Below are 17801 nucleotides of genomic sequence, written 5' to 3' on the forward strand. Positions count from 1 at the left end.
GGTTAATAACAAAAATTCCAAAATATCGTTTTTTTCTCAAAATTGTCGGGGTTTTTTTTTTGCTTATAGCGCAAAAAATAAAAAAACTCACAGGCAACCAAATGCCACCGAAAGAAAGCTCAATTAGTGGGAAAAAAAGGATGTAAGTTTTCATTTGGATGCAGCATTGCATGACCGCGCAATTGTCAGTTAAACTAATGAAATGCAAAAAATGGCCTGGTCATGGGGCCAGGGGGGTTAATCCTCAGGAGGGCAAGTGGTTAAACCATTTGGAAATTGAGCCATGTCTTACAGCCCACTAGGAGCACTCCTGTAACCAGTTTTCTATCCCTGTATATACAAATTCAATTTCAATAGACCTTAATTTGTAAACAAAGTCTTTGTGGAGTACTGTATCAAATGTTTTAGCAAATTCTAGGTAAATTACATCCACATGCCTTCCTCTATCTATATTTATGTATAGGTTCTTTTGTAGTGATCATGAAAATCCTTACAGAGGTTGTATTTTACTAAAATAAATATTTCCCTTGTAGCCTTTGTCCCCACTGGAGAGGTGTCCCAACACATCCTTTACCCCTGATGTTCTGATGGTCACAGAACTATGTGCAGAGCTATATTTCAGAGTACATTAAAGCCTAACTCCAGGCAACTAAAAGTTAACATTTGCAGAGGGAAGCTGGGACCATTTATGTCTACGGGAACTATAAAGGAAGATTACCTTACCTGATCCTCCCCATTCAACGGGTTTCTGCAATCTCTTCTCCCCTGCTCTCTCTATCAGTCTTAGATCCTGACATCATCAAGCACCACAGCAGGGCCCATAGTTCACCAACAGTGATGACACCAGGAGACCATCCATTGCTTGAGAGGTGGATCAGGTAAGTAAACGTTTTTCTCCTCTGCCCTAGACAAAACAAGCCAAAAACCCTGGCAGTGTGGACACAGCTAATTCTAAAAGGTATAATTCTATATTTCCCAGAGTTCGGCATTAAAGCATTTGTAAAGACTGTGAAGAATTAAATTATAAACATGTTATAGCTACCTGCTTTGTACAATTGTATTGCACAGAGCAGCCCTGAACCTTCTCTTCTGGGGTCCCCTGGCAGCACTCCAGGCTCCTCCTTTCAGTGCACCATCATACAAAGCCACTTGTTATGGGGGTGCACCTGCAGGCTTGCTCCTGAGCGGGCTATCTGTGTCTATAAACACACACAGCACAGCTTGGCCCTGTCCTGCTCTCTGCTCTCAGCATCTGATTGACGGCAGCAGGAGCCAATTATTATTATTATTATTATACAGTATTTATAAAGCGCCAATAGTTCGCTCAGCGCTGTACATTACAAAGGGGGACAGAACATGTGACAGAACAATACCAATACAATGAAAAACATGAGGGGATCGAGGGCCCTGCTCTTTCGAGCTTACAATCTAGAACTCCCATTGCTGCCTGTCTGTCCTGTGAGGAAAGAGAGAGACCAATGCTGGTGCAGACAGGCACAGCACTGGATCAAGATGGGACTCAGGCACATATAAGGGAGCTTAGGGGTCGATACTTCTACTGGAACATTTGCTGCATTAAGGTAAAAAATATCCTGCCTTTAAAATCACTTAAAGTTATTTTTCTATGCTGGTTTCATATAATCTACCAACATTGTTAAAAACCTGGGTGAAAAAGACCATAGGGCAACTCAATTACTGCTACAGGGTGGAACGGGTGTGCAAAATCACGTATATATACGTGATTTTGCAGTTCTGGGTAGGGGGCACGTGCTGTCAATCACCGGGTCCTGGCTGGTGATTACTCACAGGCACCCGGTGATTGCTGAGTATCTCCGACAACACAGATCTCTCCTCTGTCAGCTCCTGCACATTGCTTATAGTGAAGCGCACATACAGCCCAAGTAGTGAAACAGCACACAGTTAACCCTTTGATCACCCCAGATGTTAACCCCTTCCTGCCCAGTGCCATTAGTACAGTGTCAGTGCTTTTTATTAGCACTGATCACTGTATTGGTGTCGCTGGGGATGTCAGTTTCACCAAGTCAGTTCCCCCCAGAAGTCCCACAGTCCCGCTATAATTTGCTGATCACCGCCATTACTAGTAAAACAAAAACAAATTCCAGTACATATATCGCTATTTGTAAATGCTATAACTGTCACGTGAACCAATTCATTTACACATATTGGGATTTTTTTTTAGCAAAGACATGTAGCAGAATACATTTTGGCCTAAATTTATGATGAAATTAGATTTTTCTAAATTCTTTACTGGACATGTTTAATAACAAAAAGTCGAAAATATAGTATTTTTCTAAAAATTGTTGGTCTTTTTTGTTTATAGCGCAAAAAAAAAAAATGCAGAGGCAATAAATAACCACTGAAAGAAAGCTCTATTTGTGGGGAAAAAAAGGCTATAAATTTCATTTGGGTGCAGTGTTGCATGACCGCACAATTGTCAGTTAAAGTAATGCAGCGCCGTATCACCAAAAATGGCCTGGTCAGGAAGGGGGTAAATCCTCTGGAGGGCAGGTGGTTAAAAAATGTATTTATTATATACTAGATTTTTTTTGACTGACTTGACATATTAAAAAACAAATTCTCATTTATTCCTGCTGTGAATTTGCACCACCACTTTTTAAACAAAAGTGATAAATATCATTATCATTTACATTGCAATCATAAGTAAGAATTATGATTTGATTTCAGCAATGTCTGTTGCAGCACTTGAAATCCAAATCTGAAGCATTTGATGTTATAAAGATGTTTAAATAAAGTTGACTGGTATCATTTTACACCGTTAAGCAAGCTGAAAAGATGTAGTGTATGTCATTTAATGTAGCAATCCGCAATAGCATGATATAAGCAACAGCTTAATTCCCAAACCTTCAACTCGAAAAAATACATATGGTTTTCATTTTTCAAAATCCACTTTTTGCTTATTCATTGAAATTACGGTTTTGGTAATTTTATGTATCTGATTTCTTTTTTCATTTTGGGGTTACTTGTCATAAACCTAGACCTAAAAGTAACTTTAGCTTTAACTCAAATCATATTTAACACATGCAGAAAATGCACAGAATGCATGGCCATGTTGGCATAGCTGGTAGATATCTTTTAAAGGACAACTTGACCTTTAGGACCAGAAATGATTGCAGCTGGAAGCTATAATCTAACGGATGCAAGGCAGCTGCACACATGCCCTGTGCTTCATATGGTTGACTCACTTTGTTGCAACACATTCACGTAAGCCTGTCTAAATTACTTCCTCTATCACTACATGACTGTCTTGGCCCCAAGCAAATAGCCTTCCTTTTATTTGTCTATGTATTCTTAAAGCAAATTCTAGTTTTAAAACTAGATAAAAGTTCAAAGCATCCAATTTCTAAAAGCTAAACTCCAGCCAAAACCTTTTTCTTTTTTGCAATGGGGAATGGTTATTTAGTTGAGTGAGGAAAGGTTTAGAAGCTGGTGATGTAAAGCTGTCTAAATCTGATTCAGTCAAGGTAATGGGTGTCCGACAGAACCGGAGATAAGGGAAAATCTCCCCATAGCAGACACAGCCAGCAATAAAGTGCTTGAGAGAGGCTGAGTCAAACATTTTCAAAAAGTTCTCGTTTCCTTATATTTCTGTATTAGTCATATTGGGATATCCTGAAATTATTAATTGTTTGCTCTGCTCCTATTCAGGTATGCCTAAAGCAAAAACATTTTAACTTTTCATAGAATGGTGAGGGGTTTTAAGCTATTTTAGGTTTTTAATGTTCTTTGTGGCCCCGTTAACACCATTCTGTTGGTGCAATGCAAACTGTGAATTGCCAAAAACTAAACAAATAAAACAAGGGTATTTAAGCCCATATAAAGGGACTCGGTTTCTGAAAATTGCAATGCTAGGGCACCGACTCACCTTACTTGATCATTTGGGGTCCTTTGAAACTAAAACACTCAAGTATACTAAATACTGGGGGGACCAAAGGGATCTACCCCTAGAAAAGCAACTTCACTTGGTGTAACCAAGGTTCACAGTAAACTTTGAGTATTATATCAAAAAAGCACAATCATGCCATTTTAGCAGCAAACATAAAATATTCCTCCAACCACCACTAATAAAACCAAGGTTAGACAACACTGTCAATTTATTCACCTCTTGAGCCTGAGCCTTCATTCAAAAAGCCACATTGACATGGTCTTGATGCTGGATATGATGTCCTAGGAAGTGATGTGTATGTCGCCAAGATTTTTCTTCTAGGCGAATGTATGGAGTGTCCCGCTGCTTTGTGGGCTGTGTTCATTTGGGGGAAAGGGGGGGGATAGGTGGATCCAAGCAATTAAGCACAATATATGACTGGGCAGGTAATGTTGGGATTTCCTCTTTGGTTAATGGTCTATGCAGTTTTGGCAGTTACCAGATATTGGTTTAGTAAGTAGGATATGCTGTATATGCTATATCATAGGGGTTTCTTTCCTGGTTTATTAGTCCTGGCATTTCTGCCTTTGTGTCTGGGGTGTAATAAGTATACATTCTTAATTATATAGATCTTATACTTGTGGATAACAATGGGAGAGTGAGTTTTGGCCGGCCATGGGTATTTGAGCAGTGTGTAATTGGATCCAGGATAGGAGCTATATGGGAACAGACTGGAGTGTTATGTACCTAATTATAAGCTGATCCCTGCTCTCCCTCGTTTAGTGCCAGATCAGGTGAGAAGCTGTCTGGTACATGGATATGGTTAAATTGGCTAATATGAGTGGAATTATTTATGTCTGAATGTATGTTTTTACAGAGTTTGATCTTGCTCTTGCCTTAATATCTCCCATTTGGTTCCGTTTGGGTAATGTGATACTCTTCTCCCCCTTATGTTTATGTTTGGGTATTCCCCCCCACCTTTTCCCTCCTCCTTTTCTGGTCCCCCCATGGATCACCCCAGCTTTGGAATCCCCTCCACCTATCAGCACATAACTGTTTTTTTTTTCTTTTCCAACCCCCACTTTTGCTATTGTCATATATATATATATATATATATATATATATATATATATATATATATTTTTTTTTTTTTTTTTTTTTTTTTGCTGGTTCTGTACAAGTTAAGATGTTATTTGGATTTTATTTTTATTCACACTAGTGTTGCATCTCAAGCATGGATCCTGAGGAAGCAAATGCAGAGAAATGCGTCAATCCTATACGCTTATTGTTTGTTCATCACAAACCTAAAAGGCTGTATGATGGTGCTAGACCATAATATTCATTGTTTTTATGTAAACTGTCCATTTTAACTGGATGGATTAGTAAATATATTTTTTTTATAGTTTTGTTTTGTATATTTATTCCATTGTGAGGTACATATAAAGTGCATTTTGTCTGAGCAAGATAGGTATGGTTACTTATGCTTGTTCTTTTGTTCCTGCTTTGATTGAAAGTTTGGGATTGTACCACAATACTGGATTCTTCTAACTTGGCTGCTAATTACACATTATCTCTTTCTTGCTAATTGATATTAGCATAAGCCAGGTAGCTTAAGGCAATTAATCCAAAGAGACTGACCAGCCACTATTTTAGCATCTGTTACCAGGCCTACTCATAATAAGACTGCAGAATCAGCCATGGCACAATATATGCTTCCCTGAAATTACTAGTTAACCCTGTAGCAACAAATAGATAGCAACGAATAAGGAACAACTACCGGCATAGAAAACGAACGCTAGTTGTTCAGTCCACAGCGTAATTCACTGCTTAGAGGTATCAATAGTCCACCACTGATGGTATGACACAGGTCAGTAAAGTCTGCCATATCTAGCAGATGCAGCCCACTATCTATTAAAGCATTATCAGCAGTTTATCAGTAGTGTGTCTTTAACCACTTGCCTACCAGGCACTTATACCCCCTTCCTTACCAAGCCAATTTTCAGCTTTCAGCGCTGCCGCACTTTGATTGACAATTGCGCAGTCATGCAACATTGTACCCATATGAAATTTTGATCATTTTTTTCTCACAAATAGAGCTTTCTTTTGGTGGTATTTAATCGCCACTGGGCGCTTTACTTTTTGCGCTATAAATTAAAAAAGTGCAAAAAATTTGAAAAAAAAAAAAAAGTTTATTTGTTTCTTTTATAAAATTTTTCAAACAGGTATTTTTTCTCCTTCACTGATTTGCGTTGATGAGGCGGCACTGATGGGCACTGATAGGCGGCACTGATGGGCACTGATAGGCAGCACTAAAGGGCACTGATAGGCAGTACTAATGAGGTGGCACGGATAGGCGGCACTGATAGACAGCACTAATTAGGGGTCACGGATAGGCGGCACTGATATGCAGCACTGATAGGCGGCACTGATAGGTGACACTGATGATGGGTACTGATAGACGGCACTGACTGGCATCACTTCTGGGCACTGACTGGCGGCACTGACTGGCACAACCCCTGGGCACTGACTGGTGGCACTGACTGGCAGCACTGCTGGGCTGCACTGGTGGGTGGCACTGGTGGGCAGCACTGGTGGGTGGGCACAGGTGGGTGGCACTGGTGGGCACAGGTGGGTGGCACTGGTGGGCACAGGTGGGTGGGCACAGGTGGGTGGCACTGCTGGGCACATGTAGGTGGCACTTCTGGGCACAGGTAGGTGGCACTGCAGAGTGGCACAGGTGGGTGCACTGCTGGGCACAGGTGGGGGCACTGCTGGGCACAGGTGGGGGCACTGCTGGGAACGGGTGGGCGGGGCTAGTGGGCGCACTGCTGGGCGGAACTTGCGGGTGTCACTGCTGGGCACCGATCATCAGGGCACTGATCATCAGTGCCCTGATGATCGGTGCCGATCCCCGCTCTGACAACTGCCGGTTCTCGGCAGTACTTTCCTCACGATCTGACAGCGTGAGGAAAGTGCAGCCGAGAACCGGCACTTGCCTTTCCCTGTGATCAGCGTGTCATTGGACACCGCTGATCACGTGGTAAAAGGCCAGTGGGATCGGCCTTTCACCACATCACGTGATCAGCTGTGTCCGTAGGACACAGCGATCACGGAGATCGCCGGGTGCGCGCCCCCTGGGGCGCGCAGGAGAGCGCATTCTGGGAGGACGTCATATGACGTCCACTCAGAACTGGCCGGCCGCGGTGAAGCCGTCATTCGGCTATGCGCGGTTGGCAAGAGGTTAAGTAACACTTACCACATTTTTCATAGACCATGCTAGTCCATCCTTATATATTTGAAAGCTTAAGCAGTCAAGTTAGTTCTAGGAGGCAGGCAAGCAGTTCAAAATTGCTCAGCCAAGCCTATGCAGAGTAGACAGAGTGAGGCAATTTCAAAGCGGCATATATTCTTTCTACCCCTTCAGTCCCATATACTAGGACAGTGGTGGGCAACCTTTTTTTTCAACTGAGCCAAATCTCGCCAAAACCACGATTGAAATTTATTTTGAGAGCCACATTTTTAAAACTGAAAATACATAGGATGGTACACTGTTTTTAGTTTCAATAAGTTTTTATAGTAATTCATCCCCCATAGTAATTCATCCCCCATATAGTAATTCATCCCCCATAGTAATTCATCCCCCATATAGTAATTCATCCCCCATAGTAATTCATCCCCCATATAGTAATTCATCCCCCATAGTAATTCATCCCCCATATAGTAATTCATCCCCCATAGTAATTCATCCCCCATATAGTAATTCATCCCCCATATAGTAATTAATCCCCCATAGTAATTCATCCCCCATATAGTAATTCATCCCCCATAGTATTTCATCCCCCATAGTAATTCATCCCCCATAGTAATTCATCCCCCATATAGTAATTCATCCCCCATAGTAATTCATCCCCCATATAGTAATTCATCCCCCACATAGTAATTCATCCCCCATAGTAATTCATCCCCCATATAGTAATTCATCCCCCATAGTAATTCATCCCCCATATAGTAATTCATCCCCCATAGTAATTCATCCCCCATATAGTAATTCATCCCCCATATAGTAATTCATCCCCCATAGTAATTCATCCCCCATATAGTAATTCATCCCCCATAGTAATTCATCCCCCATAGTAATTCATCCCCCATATAGTAATTCATCCCCCATAGTAATTCATCCCCCATAGTAATTCATCCCCCATATAGTAATTCATCCCCCATAGTAATTCATCCCCCATATAGTAATTCATCCCCCATAGTAATTCATCCCCCATATAGTAATTCATCCCCATATAGTAATTCATCCCCCATATAGTAATTAATCCCCCATAGTAATTCATCCCCCATATAGTAATTCATCCCCCATAGTATTTCATCCCCCATAGTAATTCATCCCCCATAGTAATTCATCCCCCATATAGTAATTCATCCCCCATAGTAATTCATCCCCCATATAGTAATTCATCCCCCACATAGTAATTCATCCCCCATAGTAATTCATCCCCCATATAGTAATTCATCCCCCATAGTAATTCATCCCCCATATAGTAATTCATCCCCCATAGTAATTCATCCCCCATATAGTAATTCATCCCCCATATAGTAATTCATCCCCCATAGTAATTCATCCCCCATAGTAATTCATCCCCCATATAGTAATTCATCCCCCATAGTAATTCATCCCTCATATAGTAATTCATCCCCCATAGTAATTCATCCCCCATATAGTAATTCATCCCCCATAGTAATTCATCCCCCATATAGTAATTCATCCCCCATAGTAATTCATCCCCCATATAGTAATTCATCCCCCATAGTAATTCATCCCCCATATAGTAATTCATCCCCCATAGTAATTCATCCCCCATATAGTAATTCATCCCCCCTATAGTAATACATCCCCCATATAGTAATTCATCCCCCATATAGTAATTCATCCCCCATAGTAATTCATCACCCATATAGTAATTCATCCCCCATAGTAATTCATCCCCCATATAGTAATTCATCCCCCATAGTAATTCATCCCCCATATAGTAATTCATCCCCCATATAGTAATTCATCCCCCATAGTAATTCATCCCCCATATAGTAATTCATCCCCCATAGTAATTCATCCCCCATAGTAATTCATCCCCCATATAGTAATTCATCCCCCATAGTAATTCATCCCCCATATAGTAATTCATCCCCCATAGTAATTCATCCCCCATATAGTAATTCATCCCCCCTATAGTAATACATCCCCCATATAGTAATTCATCCCCCATATAGTAATTCATCCCCCATAGTAATTCATCCCCCATATAGTAATTCATCCCCCATAGTAATTCATCCCCCATATAGTAATTCATCCCCCATAGTAATTCATCCCCCATATAGTAATTCATCCCCCATAGTAATTCATCCCCCATATAGTAATTCATCCCCCCTATAGTAATACATCCCCCATATAGTAATTCATCCCCCATATAGTAATTCATCCCCCATAGTAATTCATCCCCCATATAGTAATTCATCCCCCATAGTAATTCATCCCCCATATAGTAATTCATCCCCCATAGTAATTCATCCCCCATATAGTAATTCATCCCCCATATAGTAATTCATCCCCCATAGTAATTCATCCCCCATATAGTAATTCATCCCCCATAGTAATTCATCCCCCATATAGTAATTCATCCCCCATATAGTAATTCATCCCCCATAGTAATTCATCCCCCATATAGTAATTCATCCCCCATAGTAATTCATCCCCCATATAGTAATTCATCCCCCCTATAGTAATACATCCCCCATATAGTAATTCATCCCCCATATAGTAATTCATCCCCCATATAGTAATTCATCCCCCATAGTAATTCATCCCCCATATAGTAATTCATCCCCCATAGTAATTCATCCCCCATATAGTAATTCATCCCCCCTATAGTAATTCATCCCCCATATAGTAATTCATCCCCCATAGTAATTCATCCCCCATATAGTAATTCATCCCCCATATAGTAATTCATCCCCCATAGTAATTCATCCCCCCTATAGTAATTCATCCCCCATATTAATTCATCCCTCATATAGTAGTAGTAAGTAAGTAGCAAGTAGGAAGCCAAGTCCCCCCTGTGTCAATTCACTTACCTTTGCTCCGCGCGTTCCTCTCGCCGTGTTCCCGCACCGTTCCGGTCTTCAGGGTGGACTGTGAGAGGAGCCTAGCTCCTCTCACGTTCGTCACGCTGCCCCGCCTACACACATCCTGACAGCCAATCACTGGCTATCAGGATGTGAGTGGCAGCGAGACTGGCCAATCATTGCATTTGAGCGCGCTGCCCTGGCTGTTTTTTTTTTGGATCACGCTGCAGAGTCCCTGCCGCCCGAGAGGAGGGAGGGGAGCGGGTGCCCGGCACACAGAAGAGCCGCATTAAAGCGTGTAAAGAGCCGCATGTGGCTCGCGAGCCGCGGCTTGCCGACCACTGTACTAGGACATCCACAGGGGATCCTTATATCACTTATGCTTACACAGTTCCACTGCCTGGAGGCTCTCACCACTCTAGTGCTAGTGTGTCCCAGCTCATATCTTGTCTGCTGTGTTCTCAGGGCCACGTGGACAAAATGTGCTGATGTAAGCAGTGTCAATGAGAGCGGGCCCCATGTATAAGCGGCTTTCATCTTGCCTTCTCGCTGACCTTGCAACCAATGTCAAACCGAGGAGCTATGATGACAGCATGAAGTGGGTGACCTGGATAGCATGTTAACAAGCAGCTTGCCATGACGTGGAATGTAGCAGACAAGACAACTAATAAAAAAAAATGCTGACAGAAGTTTTAACTATTCCCCTTTCTATCTCACATAAAAAATGGCACTATATATAATTTGAAGCTTTAGTTTGTCCCTAGCTAGCGGTAAATAACAGATTTATTATTAAGCTGGGTACACACTGTGGGTTTTTTTCTATCAACCAGTGGGCTGAATGAAAAAACTTCCCAGCTTCCTTCATCCACACAAGTGATGTGCTGTTGTATTCTGCCAGTAGAGACTTCCTTTTCATGAGAATACACTGATCAGTGCTCTAGCCATTGGATGCAGTGGCTGATAAAATGCTGGTTTTCTAGCAGGACTGTTTGATAGAAGCTGGTCTAATAATCAGCTCCTGTTGAACATAAAGGGCTACACACAGATCGAAAGTTGTCCGAAAACCAGACAAATTTTGATCCTTTTGTACCCAGATTAAAACAGAACTTTACCCATAACATCTTGATAAAAAATAATGTTCTTTAGTAAGAAACATACATTCCCCATTTATAATTATGCTACCAAAATTAGTGTGTGCTGTAAACTGCCTTCAGCATTGCTCTTGTTTCTTGTTGCTGGAGGCTGCCATTTTGTTGAAGCCCAGAGTCCCTGAAATGCTTAAGTCTTTTGACTGTCAGCAGATTGTCCTCTACATTTTGGCAGAGTGCCAAACAATAGAGAAACAAATAGAGAGCATCTGAGCATGTGCAGAGCATTATAAGACAGTGTATTACTGGATTTTTAACAGAATAGATGCTTATTTTTAATGTTTTACATTGCTGTACCTGCAAAAGGGGCCAGCCTATGCAGTGTTCTGTTAAGTAACATTTTACTAAAAATCATAGACTGCATGCTAAATGACAAAAAAAAGCTTTTAAAAAGGTTCATATAAACAACTGTCTTGGTAACAGACCAGCTTTGTGTCAGAGTCTTGTTCTAGACTTGCTGCCTTGAGTTTATTTCTTTTTACAGCCAACATTTGGTCAGACTTAATCTTAGATTCATCTCACATGAACAGCATGTACAGAACTGTTCAGGGTAACTCAGCACCCTGAAGACCCATTTACACGAAGGGCCATGTGCACAGTTTCTCCACAGAGAAGATACAGACTCCACTGATCAAAAAACAAACATGACAAGAAACTTTGGCTGGGAGCTACAAACTGTATTATCAAGGGCAATGAATAATTAAAACCTTCAGGAGAACATATGTAAACATCAATGAGAAGCTAGTGTACTGTATATGAGCACTCACACATTTTCCTTTACGAAAGAGAAGCTGATTTCCCGCCAGGGTGAAATAACGAGTTTTCCATCTTTTGATAAACTTCCACCGGACCTGCTTCTCTTTAAGTTTACCTTCAATGAGCGGCTGGCCATCTTGATTTACGACTGTAGGAAAAGGAAAAAAAAAACAATTGTTACGGCAATAAGAATTAAACCCTGACGATAGCCCAGAGACTAGGGGTGATGTAATCAGCACATGCCCTTGGACAAGCCACCATTCAGGGACTCCCCCATCATTAAATATTGTGAAAACTGGTTTCACACTCCACGGTATATGGAATTAAAATATATATATATATATATGTGTATATATATATATATATATATATATATACACATACACACACACTCTATATTTCCTAAAGTATTTGGACACCCTTCCAAATCATTGGATTCAGGTGTTCCAATCACAGGTGTATAAAATCAAGCACCTAGGCATGCAGACTGCTTCTACAAACATTTGTGAAAGAATGGGTTGCTCTCAGGAGCTCAGTGAATTCAAGCATGGTACCGTGATAGGTTGCCACCTGTACAATAAGTCCATCCGTGAAATTTCCTTGCTACTAAATATTCCACGGTCAACTGTTAGTGGTATTATAACAAAGTGGAAGTAACTGAGAACAACAGCAACTAAGCCACGAAGTGGTAGGCCACATAAAATGACAGAACAGAGTCAGCACATGCTGTAGCACACAGACGTCACCACTTGTCTGCAGAGTCAATAGCCAAAGACCTCCAAACTTCATGTGGCTTTCAGATTAGCAAAACAACAGTGTGTAGAGAGCTTCATGGAATGAGTTTCCATGGCTGAGCAGCTGCATGCAAGCCTTACATTACCAAGTATAATGCAAAGCGTTGGATACAGTGGTGTAAAGCATGCCTCCACTGGACTCCAGAGCAGTGGAGACATGTTCTCTGGAGTGACCAATCACACTTCCATGTCTGGCAATGCAATGGACGTGTCTGGGTTTGGCAGTTGTCAGAAGAAGGGTACTTGCCTAACTGCATTGTGCCAAGTGTAAAGTTTGGTGGAGGGGGGATTATGGTGTGGGGTTATTTTTCAGGGTTTGGGCTTGGCCCCCTAGTTCCAGTGAAGGGAACTCTTAAGGCGTCAGTATACCAAGACATTTTGGACAATTTCATGCTCCCAACTTTGCGGGAACAGTTTGGGGATGGCCCCTTCCCATTCCAACATGACTGCACACCAGTGCACAAAGCAAGGTCCATAAACATGTGGATGAGCAAGTTTGGAGTGGAGAAAGTGGACTGGCCTGCACAGAGGCCTGACCTCAACCCGATAGAACACCTTTGGGATCAATTAGAGGAGAGACTGCAAGTCAGGACTTCTCATTCAGCATCAGTGCCTGACCTCACAAATGCAGTTCTGGAAGAATGGTCAAATATTCCCATAGACACACTCCTAAACCTTGTGGACAGCCTTCCCAGAAGAGTTGAAGCTATTATAGCTGCAAAGGGTGGGCCAACTCAATATTCAACCCTACAGACTGGGATGCCATTAAAGTTCATGTGCGTGTAAAGGCAGGTGTCCCAATACTTTTGGCAATATAGTGTGTATATATATATATATAATTTTGTTTTGTAGAAGTCTACATCTTGGATGATTGGGCACAGTACACATCACAGTACTCTTCACACTGTGAAGATTCAGCTTTAATAAACAGGTGAATGCCAGCTTTGGTAGCTTCATCTGGGCCTCCCCATAAAGGCTCGAGGCTGAATGCTTGCAGGCATATCATGTGAATGAGGGGGCATGTCATTACCTTGTGTAAGCTCTGACACAGGGGGGCTGATTTACCAAACGTAAACAGGGTGTTCATTTTACAAGAGAAGTTGCACTTTGCAAGAGAATTATCCCCAGAGCTTGCTGACTGCTGACTTCCATTAACAAATCACATGCAAGCATAAATGCAGTTTTTTTTTATTTTCCTAGCTTGTGATTGGGTGTTTTTTGCAAAGTGATATTTCACCACATTCAAACCCTGTGTAAAATCCCTGTAGTTCATTTACTAAAGGTACAGTGGGGCAAAAAAGTATTTAGTCAGCCACCAATTGTGCAAGTTCTCCCACTTACAAAGATGAGAGAGGCCTGTAATTGACATCATAGGGAGACCTCAACTATGAGAGACAAAATGAGAAAACAAATCCAGACAATCACATTGGCTGATTTGGAAAGAATTTATTTACAAATTATGGTGGAAAATAAGTATTTGGTCAATATGAAAAGTTCATCTCAATACTTTGTTATATATCCTTTGTTGGCAATGACAGAGGTCAGACGTTTCCTGTAAGTCTTCACAAGGTCGGCACACACTGTTGCTGGTATGTTGGCCCATCCTCCATGCAGATCTCCTCTAGAGCAGTGATGTTTTGGGCTGTCGCTGGGCAACACGGACTTTCAACTCCCTCCAAAGGTTTTCTATGGGGTTGAGATCTGGAGACTGGCTAGGCCACTCCAGGACCTTGAAATGCTTCTTACGAAGCCACTCCTTCGTTGCCCGGGCGTTATGTTTGGGATCATTGTCATGTTGGAAGACTCAGCCACGTTTCATCTTAAATGCCCTTGCTGATGGAAGGAGGTTTGCACTCAAAGTCTCACGATACATGGCCCCATTCATTCTGTCCTGTACATGGATCAGTCGTCCTGGTCCCTTTGCGGAGAAACAGCCCCAAAGCATGATGTTGCCACCCCCATGCTTCACAGTAGGTATGGTGTTCTTAGGATGCAACTCAGCATTCTCTCTCCTCCAAACACCACGAGTTGTGTTTCTACCAAACAGTTCTATTTTGGTTTCATCTGACCATATGACATTCTCCCAATCCTCTTCTGGATCATCCAAATGCTCTCTAGCAAACTTCAGACGGGCCCGGACATGTACTGGCTTAAGCAGGGGGACACGTCTGGCACTGCAGGATCTGAGTCCCTGGCGGCGTAGTGTGTTACTGATGGTAGCCTTTGTTACGTTGGTCCCAGCTCTCTGCAGGTCATTCACTAGGTCCCCCCGTGTGGTCCTGGGATTTTTGCTCACCGTTCTTGTGATCATTTTGACCTCACGGGGTGAGATCTTGCGTGGAGCCCCAGATCGAGGGAGATTCTCAGTGGTCTTGTATGTCTTCCATTTTCTAATTATTGCTCCCACAGTTGATTTGTTCACACCAAGCTGCTTGCCTATTGCAGATTCAGTCTTCCCAGCCTGGTGCAGGCCTACAATTTTGTTTCTGGTGTCCTTCGACAGCTCTTTGGTCTTCACCATAGTGGAGTTTGGAGTGTGACTGTTTGAGGTTGTGGACAGGTGTCTTTTATACTGATAACAAGTTCAAACAGGTGCCATTGATACAGGTAATGAGTGCAGGACAGAGGAGCCTCTTAAAGAACAAGGTACAGGTCTGTGAGAGCCAGAAATCTTGCTTGTTTGTAGGTGACCAAATACTTATTTTCCACCATAATTTGCAAATAAATTATTTCCAAATCAGCCAATGTGATTGTCTGGATTTTTTTTCTCATTTTGTCTCTCATAGTTGATGTCTACCTATGATGCCAATTACAGGCCTCTCTCATCTTTGTAAGTGGGAGAACTTGCACAATTGGTGGCTGACTAAATACTTTTTTGCCCCACTGTATATAAACTTTTCCTTTTGCAAGGGAAGTCACACTGTGCTAGGGAATTTCCCCCAGAGCTTAGCAAATGCAGTGTCATTTCATTTTGTAAAGAATACTCACAATAAAACATTGATTAGTTAAAAAAAATGCTGTATATTAACTCATATTAGTATATCAGAATAGCAGGAGCATCCAAGCACCAATTTGCCACCTCCTCTTAGGTTTCAGTCCAACATACAACCAAACCACACCAAACCTGCATTATATCAAATAACACTCTCTCCTGAATTTGTGAAGCTCCGCCCTAAGCGTTTCATCATATTGACGTCATCATGGGCGACAACCCATTGGAAGTAATTGCTCCTACATTCTTCACACAGAGACCTGCCAATAATCAGCCTCCAGTTACAACAGTCCAGTTTTATCTTCCACCTACATTAGATGACAACAGCATGGCTTCGTAATTTAAAATTCCAGGTGCTTAACTGACCTGCCGGCAGTCCAGATCTTTTACCAATTGAAAATATTTGATACATCTTAAAACAAAAAATATGACAAAGAAGACCCAGGACTGTTGATCAGTTAGAATCCTATATTAATCAAGAATGGGACAACAATCTTCTCCCTAAACTATAGTAACCTGTCTCCTCAATTCCCAGACATTTACAGAGTGTTGTTAAAGAAATGGGAATGCTACACTATGGTAAACATGGCCCTATCCCAACTTTTGTTTACATGTTTTGCTGCCATCAATTTCAAAATGACCTTATTTTTTTTCTTAAAATGATACATTTTCTCAGTTTAAACATTTGATATGTTTTCTTTTTTTTATTGTGAATAAAATATGGGTTTATGAGATTTGCAAATCATTGCATTCTGTTTTTATGTAGATTTTACACAGCATCCCCACTGTTTTTGAATCGACATTGTATTATGAATAATGTAAACAACAATTTTTGTGAACCGTGTTTACAAAGTGTGCTTTTGCAGGCATTTTTGCCTTTCATCTGTGTTATGGTTCTAAAGCTTTGTTTATATAAAGCCTGACCTTGGAAATATACAGTAATGTAAAAAATCTGCTCATTTGTATGAATTGCATTTAAGGGATCTCTTTTGGGCACAAACAAACTTTTCTGCTCATTTAGTAAAACAATTTCTCTTCCAGCAGTTATTCGGGTTTCTTGAACAAACATATTGGTTGTGGCCAGACCAGAGAAAATGTCACCATCCTGTAATGTTTGGAAGTGTTTTTGAATCAGTTTCCAAAAATATCCCAAGAAGAATGAGCAAATGTGCTTTGTGCAGGCTTAAGTTATATTTATAAATTAGTGCATGGAGGTGTATTGCTATTTACTCGACCATCCTGTACTAGTTAAGGAGCCCTTCACAAAACAGAGTATCGGTTGAATTACCGGAATGATTGCTAATGTTCCAAGTTGTTGTCAGGACAAGAAAACAAAGGATCATGTTGAACTGATTTGCTTGCAATATTGCAAGTAGTTTATATTCATAATTGCATAGGGTTTTTTTTTATAAAAAGGTCAGATAATCAAGCTAGTCTTAAAATGGAATCGTACCATTGCTAAGAGGTATCCCCTCTTGCCACTATGTGCAATTTGCATAGTATTCTAGCACACCATGGCATGCCTGCCTCTGGGTTTGCCCTTCTCCAGAGCTGACAGTACTGTGAACCCAGCCACCTTTCTGTCCACTGCCATGTTCTCTGCCACTTCTTCTGGCACCAGCATCTTCTCTTTCTGGCCATTGGGCAGACACTAATGATAAAAGTTCAGCATGCACATCATCCCAGTGGCCAGATCCATTTTCAACATCTTAAAGATGCTAGAAATGAACCAAAAATGTATACTGCACTGCACATGCACCACAATCACATTACAAACACAACAAAACATACCAGGATAGAGAAGAAAGTTTTTTGCTAGAAGAGAACTAAAAGGTGGGGCAGTACAATGGCTAAATGGTTAGCACTTCCGCCTGGCAGTGCTAGGGGTCATTGGTTCATATCCTAACCTGGCACCACCTGCCTGGAGTTTGCATGTTCTCCATGTGCCTGCGTGAGTTTCCTTCCACACTCCAAAATACATGCTGGTAGGTTAATTGGATCCTGTCTAAATTGGCCCTAGTATGTATGAATGTAAGTTAGGGACCTTAGATTGTACGCCACTTGAGGGTTAGGGACTGATG

General features: G+C 41.5%; 1 protein-coding gene across 1 annotated transcript in view; it reads right to left on the minus strand.

Moving 5' to 3' along the window:
* VEPH1 (ventricular zone expressed PH domain containing 1) overlaps positions 1-17801 on the minus strand; it is a 468187-nt gene that overhangs the window by 23147 nt on the left and 427239 nt on the right. The window contains exon 13 of the mRNA XM_089675407.1: positions 11946-12082. Within this exon, the coding sequence (XP_089531533.1) occupies positions 11946-12082 (137 nt within the window). The remainder of the gene's footprint in view (positions 1-11945; positions 12083-17801) is intronic.

Source organism: Staurois parvus, unplaced genomic scaffold, assembly GCF_062004578.1.
Source record: "Staurois parvus isolate SC_StPar_1 unplaced genomic scaffold, SC_StPar_1.0 ptg000155l, whole genome shotgun sequence".
Lineage (NCBI taxonomy): Eukaryota > Metazoa > Chordata > Amphibia > Anura > Ranidae > Staurois > Staurois parvus.